We start from the raw sequence: 27,516 nt of genomic DNA on the forward strand, positions 1-27,516 counted from the left end.
AGTGACCTGAGGTTAGATAAGTCATTGAACTTCTCTGATCCTCAATTTTTACCATCTGCAAAATTAATGGAAAAGTAATTACAATTCTATTATTTTTTGAGCGAGTCAAATGTGTCCTACACAAGATTGCTTCTTTTTCACAATTGCTTGTTGCTTGTTTGACTTTGATTGACATTTGGTTTTTTATCCAATTTTTTTTCAGTTGACAAGCATTTCTTTCTTTCTTCCATGGAAAGAAAAGAAAAACACCAGTGTAATGATTAAATATAATCAAGCAAAATGATTTTGCACATCAGCTTTTTCTTAAAATGTATGTCTCATTCTGCATCTTGACTCCATCATCTCTCTATCAAGAGATGGAAGGAGGCAGCTAGGTGGCTTAAATCTGTCCGCAGACTTCCAAGCTCTGTGACTGTGGGCAAGTCATTTAACCCTGAATACCCAGCCCTTGCTGTCCTTCTGCCATATACCAATACTTAGTGTTCATTCTAAGACAGAAGGTAAGGATTAAAAAAAAAGAGGTGTTAGTTAGACAATATGCTTCATCATCAGGACTCTGGAATCATGACAGATCATTGAATTGATCAGAGTTCTTCTATTTTTCTTTTCTTACAGTATTGTTGCTAGTGTCTAAATTGCTTCCCTGGTTTTGCCCACTTTTCACCTCAGTTCATCCATTTTAAGCAGTAAATAAAAATTTTAGAATCCCTAGCTGGGAGTTAATGGGTTACAAGTGATGTGCATGTTTATTCAAGTGAATATTGGAATTAAAATAGCCTACAAAAAAGTAAATTAGTTCTCTTCCTCAATTATCTACAAAACTTCAGCTCCCTTAACCTGGCCTGGGAGTAACACAATACCATCATTTAATTCATTTTTTGAATTTGCATTGACTCCCCCCCCCCAAAAAAAAAAGAGCTACCAAATCTGAGCTGGGTCTTTTTAGCTGGGGCTGGATTCAGCTGTGGGTCTTTGAGTTTCCAGCCTAAGAGATGCAAATCTGGGTGATTTTGCAGAAAGATGTGAAATGCAGTAAAGAAATATAAAAGTAAAAATTAGATTAAGCCCAATTATTTGGAATTTAGCCTAAAACAAGAATTGATTGAGTTCTGCCCAGAGAGGCTAGTTGTTTCCTGAGCCAGGAACTACTGTAGAACCCCAGCAGGAAGTGTGCTGCATAGCAGGATCGCATTACACCCTTGTTTTATGGTTCATTTCACTTATTTAATGCAATCTGAGAACCTGCAAAAGGAGCATGCTGGAAGGGAGGAACGTTGTTGTTTTTTATAATTGAGTTTCTTTGAATCAAAATATTTGTCTTTACAAGGTGCTTAAAGTTAATAGGCTTTTTACAGATGCTCAACAAAGGCATTTTTCATCTTCCCCAAAATGTGATCACCACAGAAAAATGTATTTCTCCAGTAGTTGAGTTCGGCTTCATTCACCGTCTTACACATTCATCTTTGAGCCTACGAGAAAAACAAAAGACAACCTTTCCTCTCGTCATTCTAAATGATTTTAAATCTTAGTTGTGTGCACTATACTTTGTGCCAGATGCTGATCGTTTGTTTCATTTGAGAAATCAGGATTGTTTTTAAGATGCAAAAGAGGCTTTCCTTAGTCTGGGCAAAGGCTCTGATTCTTCCCAATGTATTCCTTGAAAATGTGGGGAATGAACAGCTGGATACTGCCGCTGCAGCATATGTTGTATTAACACTCTGTCTGTTTTTTCCTACAGTGATCTCAGTATGAACAACATCACTAAGCTGCCCCCAAACCCCCTGCACAATCTCCGCTTCCTAGAAGAATTGTAAGTATCATTGTATTCTTGATGGGTATAGTCAGCACTGGACACATTCCTGTATTTGTCTCTCATACTTACTGTGGGAACCAGATAAAACAGTGTAAGAAAGCTGTCAGCACCCGAAGCTTTTGGCACATGAGGAAACACTTACAAAGGTTTTAAAAAAAACAGATTCCTTGTGATTCTGGAAATGAACTTATATATATATTTAAAAAAAGAGTAACGGTGAGGCTACAACTTTCTAAGGTAAGGCTGAGCCAAGCAAATTAAAATTTTAAAACAAGGGCTTTTTAAAAGAGCTGGATGACTTTTTGGAAATAGTTAAGCAGCAGGATATTAAAAGTTTGAATACTGGTTCATGTTTATTAAAATAGCAAGTAAGACCATAATCAAAACCAAAAACCTGTGGCCTCATTCTGGTTGTGTCAAGGACAATTGAGCCCACATTTCATAGCACCGAGCCTTCTTGTCCTAATCACTTTTAATTACTGTTTCCCTACTTTTAAATTTAGCTTCCCTCAAGGCTAACTAGTAAAACATGAAATCCCACAAAGAACTTAGAACTGAGCTATTACAAACTCACTGTAAAAAAATGTAGACAGCAAAAATTAGTTAACGATACACAAAGGAATTTTGATTAAGACAGTAATCACTTGCCAGAAGATGAAAGGAAGTGTGTGCACCAAAAATTTTAGTTTAAGAAGATCCATCTGAAACTCTTGCCCTTTAGTGGGATGAAGATTAAGGAAGTGATATCCTGCAGTCTTCAAGAGGAGAGATCGGTGCCACCAGTTGTCTAAATCCTTTGACTATTGATTAAAGGAAATGTTCAGGCACTGACCTCTTTTGAAAAAGATTTCTTTATAAACCCCCCCAAAAAACAAAAAAAACAGGACCCAGTTTGGAGAATAGTTTAAGTTGCTAGTTGACCACAAAATTCCCTACTGGAGGTGGAAACAAATCTAAGATCAAAACAAAATTATATTATACTTATAATTTCTTTACAAGGACAACAGACTCAAATTTCAGCTTACTGGCGTTGTCTCTCCTTTTTATCTTTGGATGGCCATATGTTTTCATCAACCTCTCTGGACTCTTTACATCAGTTGAAGAAGTTATGTTATTATGAGAGGTTTTCTTACTGTCCTAGATTCTATAACCAAACTCTTGATTAGTCTTAAGATGAATCTCCACTCTGAATTTTCCAGGTGTCTGGTTTTTCCTCCACTCTCTGTGACTCCTTGCCTGATTTTTTAGCTATTTCACTGCCCCTTAGCACCTCTCCCAGAGAGTGAGCTGAGCAGGAAAAGGTAGAGAGAAGCTGCTACTTGTTAACAACTTGGATATAAGTTTTCATGATAACTGAAGTGGATTCTATTACCTGAATTGTTTTAAGTTTGCTGGTAGGTTTCAATGATCAATATTTGTCTTCTTTCCTCATTGCAATGAAATGCTTTAAAGAATGCACAGATGCTTTTCTCCAGAGATATAGTCTCTATAAACATGTGAAGTACACATTTTATCATCCTATTTCCTTGCACTCACCCTGTGATGGAGAAGTATCTTTTCCCTTTATGTTTAGGGCCACTGCTCCAGCAGTGACACATTCACCTCTAGTGGAACTTTTCTGGTCAAGTCAAACATAAAGAGATCTTGATTTAGCCACCCAGTTCACTCACAAATGTATTCACTTGTGTTCATGAAATGGTTTCTATCTCTACCCAACATGGAATTTCCAGTAAAAATAATTGAAGAATATTCAAATAATAATAAAAAATTAAAAATATTTTAATTACACTTTTTATGGGTGATACTATTTTTGTACTTGTGTGCACAAATATTTGTTATCATTTGACTGCATGTGATGTTTGTCGGACATGGTACTTCAGACTAGCCTTTAGGAAGTCAAAAGAGGAAACAATTCTTCATTTTTACTTCCATTCTAAACCTAATAACAACTGGGGGCTCTTTGAATTCATCCTTCATTTGTGACACAAAGAAATAGGATTTGTTGAACCTGGCAAAATGATCATCCATACTTGGTTTACTCTTGTTCCCAAGGCTAAATATTGTTGATGACTGTGGGGGCTGGTAGTGGGGATGGGGATGTTTGTGTATTGGATGGGGAAAGAGAGAAAAGGAAGAAGGTACAAAAGAGCTGTTACTACTTATTATGTTTATAGCCATAGGTAATTTCTTTAACGTCTCCTCAATTTCCTTGCCTGTAAAATGAGGTGGGCAGGAGAATAGATGATCTCTAAGATTCCTTCTAGCTCTAAATTTTTTAATTCTAGAACTCACTTATTTGTAATTTAATCCTCAATTCTAAATATTTGTTTATTTCTATAAACCTGTATTTTTCTACTCTGTCTCTACACTAGTCCAAAGCAGATTTTCAATCCAACTTTTTATTATCAAAAGTCATGTCTTAGCATTTCTAAACTCAACAAGCTAACTTCAGTCTGAGTCATTCTCTTCCTTATTCTTTCATCTCATTCCTCCCACTCCAATCTCCCTCCTTCTTCTGCCTTTCTGACCTCAATTCCCAAGCCACAGAGAGTAGCGTAGAGGCTACAGAGTTGGGTAAATTGAAGCCAGAATGGTGCATGTTATACAACAGCATAGTTTGGGTTGGAAAATGACAATATCATGTTTTTCTTCATTGTGGTAATTAATGTCTACTAGAAATTTTTATTTATTTGAATCTTTAGACATTAAAATTTCACACATCATATGTTTCAAAGCGGGGATATAGCCTCAGTAAATAATTTGACATATAGATAAATTTAATGAAGAAATAGTATTTGTTTAAAGTAACAAATGGTCATTAACAAAGTCAAGTGTAAGAATATATATATATATATGCATATTGTGTATAATGTGTATATGCATATATGTGCCTATGTGTGAATAATTCTGAGAAACTATGTAGATAGACATTGTCTCTAATGGTGCAGGGTATAATCCCTCCCTACTTTATACCTTCAATTCCTGTGACTGTCTTCCTAGAAATCCTCTTCAGAGGATCTAGCCAATTTCTCCAGTCTTTCTCCAATTGTTTTAATATTTCATGGGCACTGTTGAAAAGCTGGTGCCATTTTCTATACCAAAACCTTGGTAAAGAAAGCAGCCAATGAAACTAAATATACAACATTGCCCACAAATTCTAGTAACATATCCTGTTTGTCCTTTTAGTATCTTTAAATAATCTACACATTAAAGAAACCCATTAAATAGCTATTTTGTTCTTCCTCTGCAGATAAATGCAATAATCATATTTAATCAATATAGGTTATAAACCTCCTAGACAGCAGGAGTATTCTATAGGAGTCCATGAACTATTTTTAATTAATTTTTTTAATTACATGTAGAAACCTACATGTAATTTAAAAAATTAATTTTTGACAGTTGTTTTCTGACATTTTGGGGATTCAAATTCTCTCCTTCCCTCCCTTTTTCCTCCTCAAGGTAGTAAATAATTTGATATACATTATACTAATACTCTCATGCCATGGATATTTCCATGTTCCCTATATTGTGACTGAAGACACCTATTACAAATATGATTTTAAAAAAACCTCATGAAGGAAATAAAGTGGAGGATGGAATGCTTTGATCTACAGTCAGATCCTAATAGTTCTTTCTTTTGCTGTGGATAGCATTTTTTGAAAGCATGAGGCTTTTGGGGTCATCTTAGAACCTTGTTTTGCTGATAATAATTTAGTTCTTTGCAGGCAATCATCATAAAATATTCCTGTTACTCTATACACTGTTCTGATTCTGTTCACTTCACTTTAAAGCATTTCATATAAGTCTTTCCAGGTTTTTCTGAATTCGTTCTGTTCATAATTTCTTATGGTGCAATAATTTTCCATTACAACCATATTTCACAGCTTTTTCAGACATTCTGCTGTTGATGGACACGCCCTCAGTTTCCAAATCTTTGTCACTATGAAAAGAGCTGTTAAAAATATTTTTGTGCAAGTAGATCCTTTTATCCTATTTCTGATCTCTTTGGGATTCAGACACAGTATAACTTTTTATTTTAATACTTGTATTTCAACATAATTGACTTCCTTTGAATTCTATATATTTTGTTTTATGCATTTAAAACATTCTGAAAAGGAGTCCACAGGCTTACCCAGACTTCCAAAGAAGTCCAAAACATGAAAAGGTTAGGAGTTATTTTTCCTGAGATAGATATGTAGCACTTTCTCTGGGCTACCTCCTCAACTTGCATGCACAGATTAGGTCCTGGAAGGGTACCTGTTAAGTCAAGCTTCTTGGGAGTACCCACATCTAAAAGTATAACTTAAAAGCCCCACAAGTGTATTCATTGACAACAGCAAATATAATTAGCTCACAGGAATAGTATTTACTAAAATGCAATAAAAATAGTAGCAAAAAAATTCATTCCCTACAAAATTTAGAGGGTACATTCTCACACAAATATTCATGGTATCAATCAGAAGAATTAACCTAATTGGAGTTCAATAGTAGTGAAGCACATATACTGCCAAGACACTCAATCATGAAGTGTTGCAGGGTCCCATAAGAAGCTCCAACCTGGATGCAGCAGCATTTCCTGGGATCCTGTGGTTTATTTCTCTATATTGACTCTTGATTGCCAGGACTAGTCTCTACAGATGACTCCCTTCTTTGTTGCCAGAAGACCATCTTTTAACGGTCTTTCCTCCCTCAATTGACTATTTCTCTTTATCTCTATTGATGAGGAATGTGCACCTCTGTTCCTTCTGCAAGCAGTATCTTCTACTGCTTGAGTAATTCCAAAGTATCATTGCTAATGAGGCAGGGAAGAGAGATATAACCCCTCTTCCTTCTGAGGAGGAACTCCTCTCAGGGTGAAAGCTGGAGAGACAGTTCTTCCTCTTCTATTTCCTGGTTTAAACTCCCTTGAATGCATCCCAATCTTGGCTCTTTCAAGTCTTGCTGATCCAATAAGACTGCTTGTTGTCTTTAATTCTTTCAAAGAAAAATGCTCAAAATTCATAAAGAGATCATTTGGAAAACACTTGTAAACACATTAGCACCTCATTACCCATTATCTTTGTCACTGGAGGCTCCTGGAAAGAAACAAGAAGACTGCTTTTACTGGATATTACCAATCAGTCAAGACTGGACTGTGTTGGCCTCTTGCTCCCTTGCTTATATCCTGGGCCTTTGATCTAGGCAACCCTCTTAACTGGACTTTGAGTCTGAGTCTGTCTCATTCCCTTTGTCTATAAAAAGAGGTAACAGGCAACCCGTAGTCACAAGAGTAGTATCCTTCATGACCCGAAATCAGGCCTAACAAAACACTGCAAGCATAGTACACTACACAGTCTCAATGAACTGAAACAATTGGATATACAGAGACAGATCCTTTCATAGATGAGACACATTAGCTGGCTGTTGTGATAGATGGACACGTGTTGATCTACTAAACCTACTTCAGAATCAACCATACCAGTAGCCACATCAGAATAGTGACTGCAGGAGCACAAGTTTAGAGCTATTAGAGACCTTCAGAATCATCTAGTTCAACCCCTTCACTTTACAGATGAGCAAATTGAGGTACAGAGAAGCTCTTTGACATAGGTAGTAAATGGAAGTGATTAATTGAAACTCAGGTTCTCTAACTACAAATTCAGTACAGTTTCCATTGTACCTTACTGCCTTTCTAATCAACAGAAGCTGTACTGCTTGGGTAGCCTGTTAGCCATAAAGTAGACAAGTAGTTGGCAAAGCCTTGCATTGAGAGTAATTCATTACTGTCTCTGAGCTTTTGAAATACTTTCTTTGAGTGATGAGGTAGAACCTCACAAGCAGCTCATATGAGAAATGTAATCAAAACCATTTCAGAAAAATCTTCTCTTTCTAAGAATGTTTCAAACAACTCTATTATTGAATATCTTTTTTTTTCATTCATGATTAAGCTCAGATTGTCAGTGTAGGGAGTAAGATTGAGTTCTATTTCAATCTCAGATACTTATCTTGCCTCATTTTCTCTGTTTCTCCCCTCTCATGCAGGAATCTTTTGTAGCACATAATGCTGCATGCTGCTAGCCATCAAGGTTCTAGCAAAATTCCATATGTAGGAGCCCAGATCTTCCTGGTACTGAAAAGAGAGAGGTCAAGGTGTGGGGTTGTTTTGTTTTAAGCCTCTAAATTAGTTAGGTTCTTGGGTCAGCTAGCCTCATTGACTATAATGTGATGGTCAATAGGGGAAGAGGTGCTATGTGAGCTCAGGATGGCTTCAGAATGAGCTCAGTTCATGTGGTTTTTTTGTTTTGTTTTGGGTTTTTTTGCTTTCTTTTGGGTTCCAAGTGTCCTCTATTATAGGAGAGGCTGAACTTTCTTTACCTTAGGAGTATAATTTCTGTTTTGGAAAAGTTTGAGAAGTTGTAAGGGTCAGAGAAAATGTCTAGTGCTCCATATTAAGTCTCTGTTCTCAGAAAGCCTTTCTCATCACAAACTCAGTCTTTACTTGAATATAGATGTCCTCATGAAAAATGGGTAGTAACAAATGTTGCTACAAGGTACCAGACTCCTAGGAAAAGAACATATAAATAGACATTTTCCCTAGTCTGCTTCCCTGTAGAATGGTAAACTCGCTCTGCAAATACTATAGGCCACAAAAAGGAACTTACTGACCTACTAAGAGCCTTTTCTCTTCCTTGAATATCCCCTAAAACACTAGTTCTTTGAGCTACACAATGGTAGAACTGAGTTTGACTAGTGTTTTGGTGCTGTCCACTGTCCCAGTGCTGAACAATCCTTTTTTAAGCTTCAACACAATCACTAGACACGGTAGAGTCTTCTCTTATCACAACAGTGCAAACAACCATCAAACTGAGTGTGCCTACTTTACCCAAAGTTATTGTATAAGTATCAGTATCCAAAGCATTGATCATTAGGAAAGAAAGAGGGGAAGAGAAGGATGTTAAAGAAAATTTTTGTCTTTCATGGGGTTCTTCATGAAAATAATGCACTTTGCTACTTCCTCCTTTGTAAGAAGTCATCATCTCCATTCTGGAAAGGTGTACTTATTATAGAAAAAATATTAGACTTGCTCTGCTTGATTAGGAAGCCTTTCATTCAATAGTCATACTTTTAGATCAAAACAAGGGAAAACTTCTTAACCAACTAGAACTATTTAAAATGAGGATGGGCTATCTTGGGGAGCAGTAAGTTCACTGTCAATGAAAGTCTTCAGGCTAAAATAAAATAATTGTTTAAGGTTTAATAGGTAGAATCCATAATTTCCATGGAAAAATAGAAAAATCCACATATATGTGGAAGATTACCCTGTTAGTTATAGAACTAGTAAAATGAGACTATTTTCTAAATTATTTAAAGAGGGAGGAATACAGAACAGGTGGGTGAGAAGTAGAGATGAGGGAATGGAAAATAGGAAACAATCCTAATGGTATCATTCCAGCAAGAAGTTTAAATGGGGGACTGAGATCATACCAGGCAATAAGTTTTAATCTATTGACACCCTGAATTTTTAACTAAACTTTCAATCAAAAAGGCCTTCTTCTCAACATGTGCCTAGTAGAACAGAACCACTTATAGAACATCTGTCTTCCACATTCTCTCTGAGGAACTTCCTTTCCACACTATCACAACTCTCTTAGAAACAGTCTCCCAGAATATCCCACAGAGTCACATTGTATATGTGTCCAGACCCTTTTACATCTGTATCTTATATACACCCATACATAAATGCATGCTATCCCCCCCCCCATTTGAATGTAATCTCACAGAAGGCTGGTATTGATTGGATTTTTTTAAAAATTATTATCATAAATTAGCATATTTATTTTATAGTTAATAAATGATTATTGATGGGTTAATCATGCTTCACCTAATGCAGTTTAACCAAGACCATCTTAGCTTTTGCTCTGTCATATCAGTCTGATGAAATGGCAGGCTACTAAAATCTCTAGATCTTTTTCATAGAAACTTCTGCCTAGACTTTGCTCCTTCATATTATACTTTTAAGAAAGATTTTCTTTTACTAAAGGGTATGTCTTTGCATTTATTCCTATTTAATCTCATTCTGTTTGATTTGGCCCAAAGTTCTAGCTTGTCAAGATTGTTTTGAATCTTAAGTCTATTATCCAGTTTAATGATTATCACTCCCCGGTTTGGATCCAACTGAAGATTTGGTAAATATAGCATCTATGACTTTAGCCAATTAATTGATCCAAATAGCACAACACAAAGATTTCCTTGTGATGCTACACTGATGGAAATTTGAAAGATATTTGAGATCTCTTTCAGGAGGTGATCAGTGGAATCTTTCATTTCTATTTTGCCCTCTATTTCTAGAATATCAGGGCAGTTTTCCTTGATAAATTCTTGAAAGATGATGTCTATGTTTGTTTTTTGATCATGGCTTTCAGGTAGTCCAGTAATTCTTAGATTATCTCCCCTGGATTTATATTTATATTTATATTTATATTCCAGGTCAATTGTTTTTTCCAACAAGATATTTCACATTTTCTTCTTTTTTCATTCTTTTGACTTTGTTTTATTGTTTCTTGATGTCTTATGGGGTCATTAGCTTCTACTTGCCCAATTCTAATTTTTAAGACATGATTTTCTTGAGTGAGCTTTTGTATCTCCTTTTCCATTTGGCCAATTCTTCTTTTTAAAAAGTTTTTTCTCAAAGACTTTTTGTACCTCTTTTCCTATTTGGCCCATCTTGTTTTTTAAAGAGTTCTTCTCTTCATTAGATTTTTGTGCTTCATTTACCAATTGGCCTATTCTGCTTTTTTAAGGATTAATTTCTTCAGTTCTTTTTGTGCCTCTTTTCCTGAGCTGTTGATTATTTTTTTCATGATTTTCATGATATTTGGAGGGTCAGCTAAGCATCACAGTAGATAGAGTGCCAGGCCTAGAGATGGTAGATCCTGGTTTCAAATATGACCTCAGACACTTATTAGCTGTGTGACCCTGGACAAGTCACTTAACCTCAAGTACCTAGCCCTTGTTGTTATTCTGCCTTAGAACTGATACTAAGACAGAAGCTAAGGGTTTGATTTCTTAAAGTTGATTTATAAAAAATAGCCAGTCTTGGCCTTAGAAATTGTAGGGTGAAGCCTATCTCTCTCCTTTTAATAAGTAGGTAGGGAACTATTGATATGGAAAACTTAATACTTTATCAAGTCTTGTCACTGAATTAGTTCATTTTGTTTAACTGTTTTGCTTTGTTAAAAGGAAGCCCTTTAGGGTAGTATGGTAGTGATGCTGGTGGACATATCTGGGAATGCCACTGATGTAAAAATGAAAAGGAATCAAAACTACCTTTAAAACTCTATCAAGTTAGTTCACAAGTCAAAGTATATCTACCCAATTAAATAACTGACTTGAAATATTTTATAGTGAAGTTTATATTCAATGTCAATTATTGAACTTTCAATGTATTTTTGACTGTGAAGTAAATAACCTTTATACATGTGTAAAATAATATAAACAATAGCACATTATAATATAATAATAAATATATACTAATAAAATGTTTTATTTTTACATTTAATTTTTTTTTTGCTTCTATCACCACCTACCACCACACAGGGCTGCTCTAATTATTAAGTAAGACTCAATAAACAAAGCCTTCTCCTTTCTTTATTTCTATCTTTCTTCCCAATTACATGTAGAAACAATTTTTAACAATTGTTGTCTGACATTTCATAATTCATCTTCTTTCCCTCTCTTCCTTCCCTCACTCATCTCCAAGGCATTAAGTAGATTGATATAGATTAAACCAGTGCTGTCATGCAATACATATTTCCATATTTCTCATGCCATGAAAGAAGATACATATCATACATACAATAAAAAACTCATAAAGGAAACAAAGTAAAAGATGGCAGACTTTGATTTGTGATCTGACTCCCAACAGTTCTATCTTTGGCTGTGGATGGCATCTTTCATCATGAGCCCCTTGGAGTTATTTTAGAACCGTTAAGCAAAACCTTTTTTAAATGCTTTGATGATGTCAGAATATTCAATTCATTGTGGTATGAAGCTAAAATAAATGAGTACTCCATATTAACAGAAGAATAATAAACAGTTAACCAAAACCAACTTTCATGGTGACAAGGTTTAACAGTATATAAAATCAATACCTGTAGTCACCTACAACTCTACCTAACGGAAGTTCTCTCTCTTGTTCATTACAATAATGCTAAGTTCATCCTCATTTTAATATTCTTTTTCTTTATGTTTTCATAGTGTATATTATTCTCTTGGATCTGCTTACTAATTTTGCATTGTCTTAGATTTATGGATTCCTTGTTTATTATTTCTTATAGCATAGTCACATTGGAATAAAAATGTTAAAAGATGAAGTATCCTAATGTTTTTTTCAAAGAAAATCTTTTGCATGAGAGCCAATAGCTTTTTTTAAAAGTCACTAATAATGGTTTGGTTTGCTGAATGACTATCTATGAAGGCTTTAAGGAAGTAAACCAACAGTAATGTCAAAACTGCTTAGAGTAATGATGAATGAGACAGATCTGGTTTCCTTTCACATATTGAAAAGTTTGTTCTTTTAGCACAAAAGCAGGATACAGTGGGCAAAAATCCAAGCAATTGCTTTTTTACTTTAACTCTCATTCAGGAGCCCCAAAGCAGGTGTTTTAAGCAAAATAGAGCAAGGGGGGATGGGAAATGTGGGTTCTTTTCATTGTTGGGTGTTACAATTTTTAAAAAATTTTAATAGAATGATTTTACAGTAAGGGTTTCATATAACATCCTTTTTTGCCAAATGATGCAAGAAAGCCATCTTTCATTTAATTCTGCCCACTTTGCAGGTGCAAAACAATTTGTTGCTCTTCATATTACCTTAAAGACTTTGAGAGCTTCCTCCCTACCTCCATCATCTTGCAGATTGATGACTACAGCACACCATCTATTATTAGAAGTATTGTGTCTGTGTCTTTTGTTATTTGGAGTCTTATTTTTTTGCAAATGGTCTGATTATGGAGTAAAGTCAACAGATTTCAGGAAGAATATGACTATATAATTTGATCAATGGGCATAAAGCATTAGAATCAAGTGTAAAATTCTAGTATGCCAACTGCACATCTTATATTGCTTACCTTACTATTGACATTTCAGGGAGGAGGAAGGGATGTTCCTACATAAAAAAATAGAATTAAAATTAGAAAAAGGCCTCAAATGTGTACAGATGTCTAGAATAAAAGCAGCATCATTTGAAGATGACAGTCATCATTGATCACCACTTTATGGGTGTTAAAGCATTGTCAATCCATTAGTTCAAAAATGAGAAAAGGGGGGCAGCTAGAAGTGGATAGAGAGCCACATCTGAAAATGGGAGGTCCTGGGTTCAAATGCTAGGTACATGTGAATCAAGGAGATAAAAGACAAGATCTTAGCTTGGTTCAATTTTTTTCTTCTGGGCCCTGGATTAATTTATAGACCCATCAAAGAGGATATTGAGAGTAAGACTCTTTTCAGCATCCCAAGGGGGATTTTGAATAGAATCCTGAAGTACATTTTGGGAGCATAGATTAACAATTAGGGAGGTAATGGGAACTATAAAGAATTTCCTAAGCATGAAGCATCTAGGCAGCTCAGTAGGTAGAGAGATGGGCCTAGAGACAGGAAGCCCTGGGTTCAGTTCTTGCCTTTGACCCTAGATGTGTGACCTTGGACAAGTCACTTAACCCAATCCTTACCACTCTTCTGCCTCAGAACCTATCCTCAGTTTAGATTCTGAGATATAAAGTAAGAGGGTTTTTTTTAAGTCTACTGTGTGCCATTGTGTTCTGAATTACAAGAGTCATGAAAAGTCCTTTCCCAGAAAAGCAAAAGAAGCAGTTTGAAGTTAGCCATACTTAAACAAAATGTAGCACAAAGGTAATTGCTTTAATAATAATTTAGAGTTTTCCTTTTTTGTTTTTAAATTTTCCAAACTTTAAAATATTTTCCTCAAGGGGGCAGCTAGGTGGCTTTGTGGATTGAGAGTCAGGCAGAGATACAGGAGGTCCTGGGTTCAAATCTGACCTCAGTTACTTCCTAGCTGTGTAACATTGGAAAATTCACTTAACCCCTATTGCCCAGCCCTTGCCACTCTTCTGCCTTGGAGCCAATACACAGTATTATGCAGAAGACAGAAGATAAGGATTTTAAAAATGCTTTTTCTCAATTCTGCTTAAAAGAAAGCACTCGACCAAGTTGATATGGTCAAACCAATTTATAAAACTAAATTACAACCATGAGTAAATAAATACTGACATTATCCTACACTGAAGGATTTAATCCTTCAGAATGAAATTGCCCTGTTTATTGGTCATTTTGATCAGAACAAATCAAATCACATGACAGAATCATAGAGCATCACAAGTAATCCAGTCCAATTCACACCAGGGCAGAATTTCCTCTACAGAATCTCTGAGAAATGGTGATCCAGAAAACTTTGAGTAACAGGGAGCTCACTTCCTCTCAAAGCAGCTCCTTGCATTTTTGGACAGCTACCATTGCTATGAGTCATGTGCATGTTGACACTGGCATTCCCATTCTAGAGCAGCGCACTCCAAATATTCTTGATTGTGATCCCCTCTCATTAAAAGTGTTTTGAACATGAATCCACAATAGATCCCTGACAAATAAGAACTACTGCTGGGCGCAGGACCTGGAATATGATGTTCTCTCTTTCTTTCTATTAAATGATCTCTCTCAGCTCTGGAACTGTACATTCAAACCAGTTCGGTCCTAGAACAGCTTGACCAGCTAAAAGAACGAGTCAGGACCTTTTGCTCATACTCTTTGGTTTATTACCCTCCTCACTCCTCTACTCCATGAACAATTATTTAAATCTTGGGTTTGGTTCCTGTCTAGGCTCTCCCCAAAGTGGAGAGTAGAAAGATACTGGATGTACAATAGAAATTGCATTACATTGAGAACAGGGACTGCTTAGCAGAGTACCTGGAACATAGTGAGCATCTAATAAATGTTTGTTGATTGATTTGGGGCAGCCTTTTATTTCTTCTAAATCATAATAGCAGTGGCTAACATTTATATAGAGCTCACTATGTTTCAGATACTAAGCTAAATGTTTTACAAGTATTAAATTATTTGATCCTTACAACAACCCTGGGAGGTAGATACTATTATTATCTCCTTTTACAGACAAAGAATCTGAGGCAAACAGATGACTCTCCCAGGGTCATACAATTAGTAAATGTCTGAGTCCAAATTTGAACTCAGGTCTTCCTGATTTCAAGTCCAATGCTCTAGCCACTGCACCAGAAATGTTTACCACACCCATAATCCCCAAAACTATATTGACAGAACTTAAAACAGAATTAAATTATAGCCAGTGTTCCAAATGGTTGAAATTTGAAACTGTCAAAACATAAAGAATCTCGCAGAACTTCTGAAGAGTCATTTTTGTATTTCACCTCAATTCTCCACTATCTAAAGTGTTCTCTTCTGAACCATGTCTTGTGGCATGCTAGACAAAACGTTGAGCTCTTCTTCTCTGTCTATGGAATCCTCCCTAATGCAGAAAACCCCTCCCCTGCCATTATTTATCTTAGACCAATTGACCCAGGATCTTGGGATCTCTTAAACTCAGTTACCTACAAAACTGAACACATCCATATTGGGATGAATATTCAGGCAACTACATCCAGGGATAGAACACAATGAAAAGGAGACAGCTAGAAGTCCCAGGATCAAGCATGCATGCTTCAATGAGCATCTCTACTTTATCTACCTTATGGAAGTCATTGTCGTGCTACTGGGTAAGGGAAATGGCAGCTTTGTTCCTGTTCTCTCTCAGAGGAGAATTGTTTGTTACAGATCTTGGAGAGTTAAACAAAGGAAGCAATGACTTAGAAACTATCTCTCCTTTTTAACTAATGTGACATTCGATTGTCCTGCTATTCTGAGGCAAAGGGAGAACAAAGGGTCCAAACAAGGGTCCACTCAGCCCTGAATCATAGCCCTGGTTGACTAGAAGCAGACGGGGCTTCTCTGCACATGATACAGGCTTATTATATATCTATATATTTTTTATAGATTATATACTAAGCAAATGGGGTTAAGTAACATGCCCAGTGTCTGAGGTCAAATTTGAACCCAGATCATCCCAACTTCAGGCCTGGTGCTCTAACCACTGTACTACCTAGTTCCCCCAACCATATTGGTTTCTACAACTTCTAATTGCACTTCTCCACCAACAAAAAAGTTGGTATAACAATTAAGCTAATGTCTTAATAATTCAGATTAACTCAGAGTCCTCCTGAAATTCTGGCAAAAACAGCCCTAACTATCAATTGATTCCAAGGCATTTCATGAGCACCTGCAGTACTATGAGCAATGAAACATGGGCAAGGACAGAAATGAAGAGAATGGCTTGGAGCAGCTTTGTAAATGAGACAATTGGTGCATCCAGACAGCATCCAGGCAGGTGTGATCCAGTCTTCTGTTTCTCTTCATTATGCAAGGTTTACCATCCTTGCCAGCTGAATCGCACCTTCAAACACCACTTTGTGTGAACTGTTTCCAGGAAAAGACATAGGCATCCAAACTCATACAATTAGTTCTATTTGTTCATGGATGTAGATTTCTATGGTGCAGAGTATTGAATAAAGGCACAAAGCCATGAGAAGGGGATGGGAGGGGAGATCACTGGCAAATAGATTCAGGAGATGTGAAAGAATGAGGTAAAATTGATTATTATTTTTGAGCTGATTGAGTAATTCAATTATCCTTTGATGATAAAGTACATTGAAAAATTCATTTTCTGGATTTTACTAGTAGGGATGTGTGTGAGAAGGTAGCAAGCACTAGTAATTCTCTTAACATTGGGAGAAGGAAGACAAATGTTAATTAAACATCTACTGTACATGCTAGGTAGACAGCTAGGTGGTTGAGTGGATAGAGTGCTGGGCTAGTAAGTAGTAGACAAGATTCATCCTATGTCTTCTGACTTTAAAGCTAATTCCTTTTTCTATTATGTTATGCTGCTTCTCCAAGAGAACTCTTTGCATTTATTCAAAATCTGAATTCTGGTCAGTGTTTTTTTAAATAATAGTTTATTCCCCCATATTATATATAAAAACAATTTTTAAATTCTAATTAACTAATTTAGAATATTTTTCCATAATTACATGATTCATGTTCTTTCCCTTCGCTCCTTACTCCCACCTTCTACAGCCAACAAGCAATTCCACTGGATTTTACATATATCATTTATTAAAACCTATTTCCATATTATCAATATATAAGGAAGGAAGGAAGGAAGGAAGAGAGGGAGTGAGGGAGAGGGAGGGAGGGAGAGAGAGAGAGAGAGAGAGAGAGAGAGAGAGAGAAAGAAAGAAAGAAAGAAAGAAAGAAAGAAAGAAAGAGAGAGAGAGAGAGAGAAAGAAAGAGAGAGAGAGAGAGAGAGAGAAAGAAAGAAAGAAAGAGAGAAAGAAAGAAAGAAAGAAAGAAAGAAAGAAAGAAAGAAAGAAAGAAAGAAAGAAAGAAAGAAAGAAAGAAAGAAAGAAAGAAAGAAAGAAAGAAAGAAAGAAAGAAAGAAAGAAAGAAAGAAAGAAAGAAAGAAAGAAAGAAAGAGAGAGAGAGAGAAAGAGAGAAAGAGAGAAAGGAAGGAAGGAAGGAAGGAAGGAAGGAAGGAAGGAAGGAAGGAAGGAAGGAAGGAAGAGAGAGAGAGAAAGAAAGAAAGAAAGAGAGAGAGAAAGAGAGAGAGAAAGAAAGAAAGAAAGAAAGAAAGAAAGAAAGAAAGAAAGAAAGAAAGAAAGAAAGAAAGAAAGAAAGAAAGAAAGAAAGAAAGAAAGAAAGAAAGAAAGAAAGAAAGAGAGAGAGAAAGAGAGAAAGAGAGAAAGGAAGGAAGGAAGGAAGGAAGGAAGGAAGGAAGGAAGGAAGGAAGGAAGGAAGGAAGGAAGGAAGGAAGGAAGGAAGGAAGGAAGGAAGAGAGAGAGAGAGAGAAAGAAAGAGAGAAAGAAAGAAAGAGAGAAAGAAAGAAAGAAAGAAAGAAAGAAAGAAAGAAAGAAAGAAAGAAAGAAAGAAAGAAAGAAAGAAAGAAAGAAAGAAAGAAAGAAAGAAAGAAAGAAAGAAAGAAAGAAAGAAAGAAAGAAAGAAAGAAAGAAAGAAAGAAAGAAAGAAAGAAAGAAAGAAAGAAAGAAAGAAAGAAAGAAAGAAAGAAAAAGAGAAATAGTGAAGGCGAGAAAGAGAGAGAGAAACAAACAAAGAAACAAAGTGGAGACACAAAAGGAAATAGGGTCAGGAGCCCAAGTAGAGTGAGCAGTATTGGAAAAGAAGGGTCACTTTCACCTATGAGGGGGGCACTGCTACATAATATTTGTACTACCTTCTAGTAATAGAAGTAACTAATAGCAGTCATTATAAGGAAAACATGTGGAAACTTTAATGAGCTATGTAAATGTGAAGTACCTTATTATTAATATTAAATATCCCCCACGGAACTGTACAGTCCTCTCTGATTTCTTGCCCTACCCTGGGGGAGCCCCACTGGTTCACTCCTCCATTTTGGTGTGCTGTGATTACTGCTCTTTCCCTAATAACATTCTTCCTATTCATGTGCCCCCCCCCCAATTCCTCTGACTTGCATTCCCAGCAGGCTTTGTCTGGCTTTCTCAGCCACTTCTGCTGTCCCCTGCTCTACATTATTGCTTCCTGCTTGTTCAGCTCTCTTCCAAAAGATAATGACTAAAAAGTTGTGGCATGTTATTGTGTCAGAATAATACTTTGCCCTAAAAAATGACAAGTTTAAAAACAAGTAAAAACCTATATGAAATGATAACGAGTCACACAGGCAGAACTAAGAGAACATTATATATAGTAGCAGAAATATTGTTTGAAGAATAACTTGTATGTTCACCTTAAGAGAAAGAATGGAGAAATAGAAATAAGCAAGACATGGCTTACTATATGCATATATCTTGTTGTCAAATGGTGCCCTCTCTAGGGAGGGGAGGGAGGGAGGGAGGACGATATCTGAAAGTTTTAATGTAACAAAGTAATCCATTTTTTTCATTAAAAAGAAACTGCCCCATTAGGAATGGCTGAATTATAGAGGATTTTGCTGAAGACTCAAATAGTATAGCTCTTTCCCATCGCCAGGTCTGAGTATTTCTAGCCAATTTAAACCTTCTGCTGTTTGATATCTGGGGTGTGTGCTTCACTCTCCAAACAAAGGATGTCTTCCATTGACTACGAGCGTACCTTCTTCTTGAACAATCCCAGATCTCTGCTGTATGTTAGTAAATGTTTAACAACCTCCTCTCAAAATAAAAATACCCAGGACACATTTTAAAGTTTAATCGGATTTTTTTCACATGTTCTCTATCATTTCCTAAAGTCTAGACAATCAAAAAGAATAAAACAAAGCCTTGCTTTGTAGCACTTATTGATTTCCAAAACATAACTGCTCACAGTGAAAATTTAACACTTGGCTCTCCCAAGTAGGTACAATGGAAGTCAGCCCATGGAGAGTTTGTTTGTTTCTTTTTACCTTCTCATCTCCCAAAGCTTAAACATCACATCTCCCATTTCTACCAGCCCTTTCCTCAGAATCTTTCAAATGGTTGGTAAGGGAATAAGCATTTATATGGCACCTCCTACAGGCTAGGCATTGTGCTCAACATTTTTTACAAATAGTGTCCCATTTGACCCTCACAACAATCCTGTGAGTTAGATACTATAAGTATCTCCATTTTACACATGAGTTAGCTCAGACAAATGGAGCTTAAGTCACTTGCTTAGATACAGCTAGTAAATGCCTGAGGCTGGATTTGAACTTGAGATTTCTTGACTCCAGACCTACTCTTCTAGCCATCCAAACTTGCTCTTCTTACCTCTTACTTTCTGTCTTAAAATCAGTACAAATATCATTTCCAAGGCAGGAGAGAGGTAAAGGCTAAGTGATCAGTTAAGTGACTTGCCCAGGGTCATACAGCTAGGAAGTGTCTGAAACCAGATTTGAACCCAAGAACCCCCCAATTCCAGGCCTGGCAATCTATCCACTGAGCCACCAAATTGCCCCTCTGGCATTTGCTTTTTACAAGTTCAAAAAACAATCATTCTTTTTTTCCCCATTTGACTTTCCATCTTGCATCTTTCTTCTCAACCACTGGGCTCAATTATGCAGATTTCAATAGATTGTGTTCTTTAGCATCTCCAAAAGGTAAAGAAGAGAGGCAGTAAGTCAGTTACTCCCAGCACAGACTGACCTCTGAGACTTAGATGGACTAGAGCAGTCATTACCTACATTATGAACATATATAAACCATATTCCTTATCTATAAAATAGTTACAATAATGCTTGCATTGTCTACTTCACAAGGCAGTTAGGAAAAAAGCATTTTCTAATTCATAAGGCAGTATATAAATGTGAGCTATTATTATTCTTGGAAGAAAACTGCCTGTCACTTGATCCTTTCACCCAATTGTAAGACACTCCTGAGAGATACATGACTTCAGGCTTGAAGAAAAATTTTCCTATGTAGCAAAAAAAAAAGGGGGGGATGCCAAGGGATTAACTATAGAAATGCCTCCACCATTGAGTATTGCCAGGTAAAATACAGAATATTTACACTAAAAGCACATAAATATTACTATCCCATTACTTTTTGCTCACCAGTTTCCCTAGAAAGCATGAAAATTTTTATAAAACATGTAATTAGCATCCTGCCAGTAAGACAGTCTACTTCATTCAGTGTCCCTTGTCCAAAACCTCTGTCCCCGAAAATCAACCTCTGAGACCTTCCCAAGATTCTAGAGGGGATCCTCAATCCTTGAAGGCTATGCAGGATACTGAAAAGGCTTCATGACTTTCTAGTGGAAAGGGCAATGCAGTCAGAGAATGGTTCAAGTCCTCAGTCCACTATTTAAGTCGTATGATCTATTTCAACTCTAAATCTATGAGTCTTAAGTATCAATCCAAAAACAGATCATGTCTGCTCTCTGCATATTAGTCAAAATAACTCATCAGCAAAAGATGGGTCCTAAAATCACGAATTTTATGGGCATGGCTATCTATGAAAGACAAAAATATGAAAGAGCTTTCAATCCTCTGTGCCCCTGTTCTGCTTAAAATTAGTTACTACGGACCCTGCGTTCTGCCTCAATGATACTCTTCACATCCATATTCTACTTTCTATTCCCATTGTTACCATGCTAACACCATCTGCCTGAATCATTCCAGCCACTTTGTAACTGGTTTTACTGTCACCAGCCTCTGAGCTCCCCAATTTATCATGTATACTGCTACCACAATAACATTTCTTATATGCTGGTCTGGTGTCCTTGTTCCTTTTTTCAGAATTCTTCAGTAGCTCCCTATTGCCTACTTAAATAAAGTGCAAGTTCTTTGCCCTAGTATGCAATGTCCCCTACAATCTGGCCTCACTTTATCTTTCCAGGTATCTCCATATTGTAGAGAGATCGTTCCCATTATCCCTCCACACAAACTCACCATTATAAACTAGATTTAGGTTCAAAGGATAGTGATAGAACTATTTAGATGGAGAGATTTAACCCTGTGAAGGAAGGTTTTAGTAGTAGTACCTGTCTTATTTGAAATACCAAGTGGCACAATGGATAGAGCCTTGAGTCAGGAAGACTCATCTTCTTGAGTTCAAATCTGGCTTCAGACACTTGTTAGCCAGATGACCCTGGGCAAGTCACTTAACCCTGTTTGCCTCAGTTTTCTCATCTATCAAATGTCCTGGAGAAGGAAATGGCCAACCACTCTAGTGTTTTTGCCAAGAAAATCCCCAGTGAAATACTTCCCTGCCTCACTCACTCTACAATGCATACACACTCTTCTTCTTACTTTCCCTCGAAATCAATCCCCCATCCCGTGCCAGTGCTTTCCCAATGCCTAGAATGCTCTGCCCCCTCACCTCTATCACTTAGTTCCCCTGCTTCCTTCAAGAATCAGCCCAAATATTACCTACTGCAGACAGGATTTCTTAGTCCTCCACCGAATGCCTTCCCTTCTCAGATTACCTTCCGTCTCTTCTATAGCTTGAATACTTAGCTAAGTCTTGCCCATTAGACAGTGAGATCTATGAAGGAGGGACTATTCTAAGTCCAAGGACTTAGCACAGTACCTGATACAAAGTAAGTGCTTCATAAATGTTTCCTGAGGTCAGCTGGGTGACTCAGTGAATAGAAAGCCAAGCTTGGAGTCTTGGTCAGACAGTTCCTAGCTACGTGACCCTGGGCAAGTCATTTAACCCCAATTGCCTAGCCCTTACTGCTCTTCTGTCTCAGAATCAATACCTAATATTAGTATATTAGAAGGCAAGGGTTTAAAGAAAATTTTAAAGTAAATAAATGCTTCCTGACTGACAATTGGGAAGATACATGGTTGTGCCTCATCTCTCTGTTGGACTGTAAACTTCAGGAGGTGAACAATATGGACGTATGTTTTGCATGATAACGCATGTGTAACCCAGATCTAATTGCTTGCCATCTCTGGGAGTTGGAAGGGAAGGAAGGGAGGGGGACAATTTGAAACACGTAACTTCAGAAAACTTATATGGAAAATTGTTATTACATAGAATTGAGGAAAGGAACCATGTTTATAAAAAAACTCAATGAAAGCAGGGATCTCCATTTGCTTAAACTTTGTATCTACCACTGACTAGAGCAATGTTCTGGGCAAAATAGGCATTGAGAAATGTTTGATGAAAAAAATGACTCTTGCAGGTAAATAAACTGAAGTCCAAATAGGTTGAATTAGTTCACCATGCTAGCCGTAGAACCAGGGCTTTGACTCCAAGTCCTATTGTTTTCTCCTTGTTCTTAAAGATAGTCACTGCTGCATGAATGAATTCCTTTGGGGGTATTTTATAGCTCCTTTGGTTCTATAGATATTGTGAAGAATGTCTGGTACCATGATTTAATTCCAATTAGGTTAGTCTCTCCTCCCCCTTCTCCCTTCTCCCTGAGGAAGGAAGGAAGGAAGGAAGGAAGGAAGGAAGGAAGGAAGGAAGGAAGGAAGGAAGGAAGGAAGGAAGGAAGGAAGGAACAAAGGAACGAAGGAAGGAAGGAAGGAAGGAAGGAAGGAAGGAAGGAAGGAAGGAAGGAAGGAAGGAAGGAAGGAGGGAAGGAGGGAAGGAAGGAAGGAAGGAAGGAAGGAAGGAAGGAAGCACAGAAGGAAGGAAGCAAGGAAGGAAGCAAGGAAGCAAGGAAGGGAGGAAGGGAGAGATTACAAAAGGTATTCCTTTTTTATTTTTAAACTCTTATCTTCCATCTTAGAACAATACTGTGTATTGGTTCTGAGGAAGAAGAGCAATAAGGGCTAGACAATAGGCGTTAAGTGACTTGCTCAGGGTCACACAGTTAGCTGAAGCTAGATTTGAACCAGGACCTCCTGACTTTAGAACCAATTCTCAATCTCCTGAGCTATGGAGCTACCTCCCAAAGATATTGCTTAATAAATTGTCAAAACATTAAGCATATGATATGCACATTTATAAATGGTACCTTCTCAAATTAACTCTGAACAACTTACTATGTACATGTAAACTTACTGTTCCATAAAGAAGCATACTGTTTTTAGACTCTTTATGGATCACAAGCAAGAAAGAAGTCCCAATTGCCTTCTAAAATCAAAAGCTTTAATGCTACCATTGTGCTATTATTCCTAAACCTTTTAAGCAAGTAAATCAATAAACCCTTTGTTTCTGATCCTTCCAAGTATAACACTCCCTCTGAGCTAATTCCCCAACTTGTACTCCCTTTAACGAATTGTGTCCTCAGAAAGAGGCTAAAGCTCTAAAATTCTTGGTGTAACCTATGGGTTCCTACTTGTGAGACCCCATTGGTGCACTTGCCTTTAATAGCCAGTAGACACAATTGGCTCAAAGCAAAAGTATTTGCTCAAAATGGCATGAGAAAAAGTATTCCTGCCCTTTGCATCCAGGATGCACTCTTTCACAGAAACACACAGTACCCATGGAAAAAGTAGTACCAGAGTACAATAGCAGGAACATGCCCATTTAGGAAGTCGGGGGTTCGAGGTAATGCATGCTTCCAGTGCTAAACAGACTTGGTGTCCTTTCTTTATGAAATGCTTATATGACTCCCTCTCGGGTCTAATATCTCTCCTGGGTGGACTGCTCAGCTGGGCTCCCAGAGTCTGCCCTTCTCCATTGATCAATTGAAACTGTCTGGGACATGACCCAGCCAATTCAATAGAAGAAACTCTTTGACATTTTACACATCTTTATATCATTAGATACCCATTTTTGTTTTTTATGATTACATTCTGGGTTTCCTGGGATGAAGAAGGAAGTACTCAAAAACCAATTCCCCTACACAAGAACAAAAGGATATTGCTGCTTATGTCCACTCCTTCCAGCATTTTGAGTTCAGAATTTTGAGGAAGACAATAGCACGGTTATCAATCTCTGAAAGAAAATCAGCAAAAGGAAATCATTTCAAGGCAGGCAACCGAGTCCTCTTTCTTGCTTGTGATCCATAAAGAGGCTAAAAAAAAAATAGTGTGCTTCTTTATTGAACAGTAAGGTAGTGAAGAACTTTCCTTCTTTTCTAAAAATTAAATGTTCCCTGCATAAATGCATCTTGATTCTCTATATTCGTGGCATGCTCTGCTGATTTTACTCAGAGTTCAGGAATTTAAATTATCTGATGCTTCAAATAATTTTGCATTTTAAAATCTTAAACTCTACCAACTCACAGATTTAGATCTGGAAGGAACCTGAGAGACAAACTAATCCAGAGGTTCTTAACCATTTTATGTCATAGATCCCTTTAATCAATCCAGTGAAGTCTGTGTCCCCTTTGTCAGAGTCATATTTTTGTTGCATTTGTAATTGAAGGAAATGCTAACTTATAGTTAGAGGTTAATAAAAATAAACATTATATTGTCCCATCCAAGTTCATGGACCCCCAGAAATCCATCTACAAATGTCTTCAAGGTCTGTAGACCCAAGTTAAGAACTTCTGACCTAGTTTGACTCTTACTTTACAAATGAGGAAACTGAGGCCAGAAAGATTAAATGGCTTACCCAAATTTGAACAGTTAGTAAGTTGCATATCCAGAATCTGATTGCATAGTATTAGAGATAATTTTAAAAGAATGAAGGCCTAGAATTCAAGTGATTTGATTCTATGTTCTGGTTCATACTGTAAAGATAATTTTAGGGTTGTGACTTAAAATCTAAATTAATTGGTCACCAAGGAAAAAATCCCAAATAAAATACCCAAGTCAGTCTGGAAATTTATGGTAATTTTAATTAATATAGAGGGAAGGATTTGAGAAAGAGGGAAGAGGGTATAGGTTTTCTCCTGCCTGGCCTGTGCCAGGGGGAGTTTAAGATCTCTGCTGCTATGTCTCTGAAGGAGATTAGAGGCTTCTAAGAGGATAAAGTTTGGATAGTAAAGGAGGGAAAACTCAGCCAGAAACTCACCACCAAACCAGACAATAGCTTGTAGCCACATTAAGATGCCGAAAGGCCCAGCATGCTGCCACCAGCCAAATCTCCACCACCAAAAGGTCCTGGAGAGAGGAAGTGAGCAAAATATATAGATCTTTTACCCTTGTGTCCTCTCCTCTAAATGCCCATTCTTTAGTTCTCATCTTTTTTCATTAGATTATATCTTTAAAGTTACTTAACACTTCTTTAAGTTCACCTTTTGTGAGTTACTTAACCTTTTTGTGATTAATTTAAACTTTATAGTTATTTAACACCTTTTTGTATTAAGATCTTAAAACAGACTTAGCTTAAAGTTCTAGCTTCACTATAAAGTAAGAACTAAGTACCTTCATTGTTCAATCAGGAGATTACAATTTCATCTTCACCATAAAGTAAGATCTAAGCAGGGTGGAGTAATTTAAAGTTCACAAGACATGCCTGATTTTGTTAGACTAAGTATCTTCATTGTTACAATCAGGAGATAACTAAATCCAGTCTTCACAATACCCTTCAGAAGCTCTTCATTGTCTAGAATTTAAGTTCCTTTGGCTGTCATCCAACTCTCCACAATCTTACACAAACCTCTTCATGAATATTATACTCCACTCATACTGAAATAAGAAAAACTCTGTGCTATGAACAGGTCCTGTCTTTTCTTATTTGCTATTCCTTTGATGATTCCCTGTGCCTAGAAAGCCCACCTTTGCCAAAATCAGCTACTGAATTCCAGCTTCGAACTTAATGCTCAATCCAGTTGCCATGGTCATTCTCCAGGAAGCCATGTCTGATTCTCACCTCCATGAGTAATGATATTTTCCCCTTATCTCACACAATACTCTCTTTTATAGTCTTCCTATATAACAGTGCACATTATGGTTATCTGATTAGCATGCTGTTGCTCTGCTTTAAACTATCTTCATAAGAGTAGAGGTCATATAAATCACAGTTGCAAACTTTCTGTTCATACTATTTGGGAGGGGAAAAAATCATCATGAAAGGAGGGAGGCTTTTTTTTCCTTATTTTTTTCCTCTTAGTTTTCTGTTTCAGAATGCTCACATCTCTACTTACAGATAGGGAGTTAGGATAGCCAAGGGACCTTTTGTAGCCCAGAGTCCATTAAAAGTTCAGATTGATTCCAAACGCCCAGAGGAACAATTGATCAGAGCTCTCTTCCATATTACTGTTCTGTTTGGCTCTGAGATTGAGCCTCAGGTGGCACGTCTCCAGATATCCAAGAGAATGCCAATTTTTTTTTTATGCTGTTCTCTGCCTCCCAAAAAGGATCCTATCCAAGGCTTCAAAAGTCAAGACTCAGCTTAAAGCAAAGGTACAAACAACATTTAGGACCTAACAAAAATGAATCCAGATTTGAGAGTGAAAGGAAACTTTGGCAAAAGTTTCAGCTATCAAAACATGGTGGGGAGCACAAGCCCAGTGAAGATGATTGGAAAAGAAAGCTGTTTTCAAAAGAAATGCTAAATATTTGTTAAATTCATTTGGAGGAGTTTTTTCCTAGTGGTCATTTTTTTTTAAGTCCAACACCCTGACTTGCAAAATCCCTTCAGTCAATTAGTAAACTGAACTACATGTTGATTTGATGGGACCCTGTGCCTGGGAAGGGCTGTTTGTAAAAAGAAAAAACCTCACCTGGTGAACTTCTACAAGAAGAGAAGAGTAGGATTTTGCACGCCCTCTTCTTTAGTCATCTCCTTTGTAATTCCAGCCTCTCCTCCTACCACCAGGGTGACCCACTCTCTAGCCATCACGATCAGCAACACCCAACAGAGGAAATACATGAATCAGTGTGGACACTCACTCTCTACCAAATAACAACTACCATTGAACTTGCTTTTGGGACCCAGACATTCAACTTTAATGGCATAGGAAGTTCCTCCTACCAATGCAGTTCCATTCTCAACCCTGTAGCTTATTATCTTATTATCTTATATTATTATATTATATCTTATATATTATATTATTATCTTATTATCTCTTATTATCTCTGTGAGTGATAGAAACAGCAAGTGTCCAAAGTGGGACATTAATTGAAGGCTCACTGCCTTTAAATCCAGCTCTCTATTCGTGAGACTCTGGCTTCTTTTCTGATTGTTTACTTTTTAAAGTTAGGCACATGAATATTTATCACTGGAGCACAAATGCAAAACCCAAATTGGGAGAGTGTCATATTCCAAAGCATCTTGGAAAACATTCATCCTACCTACACTTCTTTATGAAATTTCCCAATTAAATTCAGC

The 27,516-nt window shown here is 37.0% G+C and overlaps 1 protein-coding gene across 2 annotated transcripts in view; it reads left to right on the forward strand.

Annotated features, from left to right (window-relative positions):
* LGR5 (leucine rich repeat containing G protein-coupled receptor 5) overlaps positions 1–27,516 on the forward strand; it is a 193,039-nt gene that overhangs the window by 76,662 nt on the left and 88,861 nt on the right. For both annotated transcript variants that reach the window (XM_001370010.4, XM_007503051.3), the window contains exon 2: positions 1,739–1,810. In XM_001370010.4, the coding sequence (XP_001370047.1) occupies positions 1,739–1,810 (72 nt within the window). The remainder of the gene's footprint in view (positions 1–1,738; positions 1,811–27,516) is intronic.

Source organism: Monodelphis domestica, chromosome 5, assembly GCF_027887165.1.
Source record: "Monodelphis domestica isolate mMonDom1 chromosome 5, mMonDom1.pri, whole genome shotgun sequence".
Classification (NCBI taxonomy): domain Eukaryota; kingdom Metazoa; phylum Chordata; class Mammalia; order Didelphimorphia; family Didelphidae; genus Monodelphis; species Monodelphis domestica.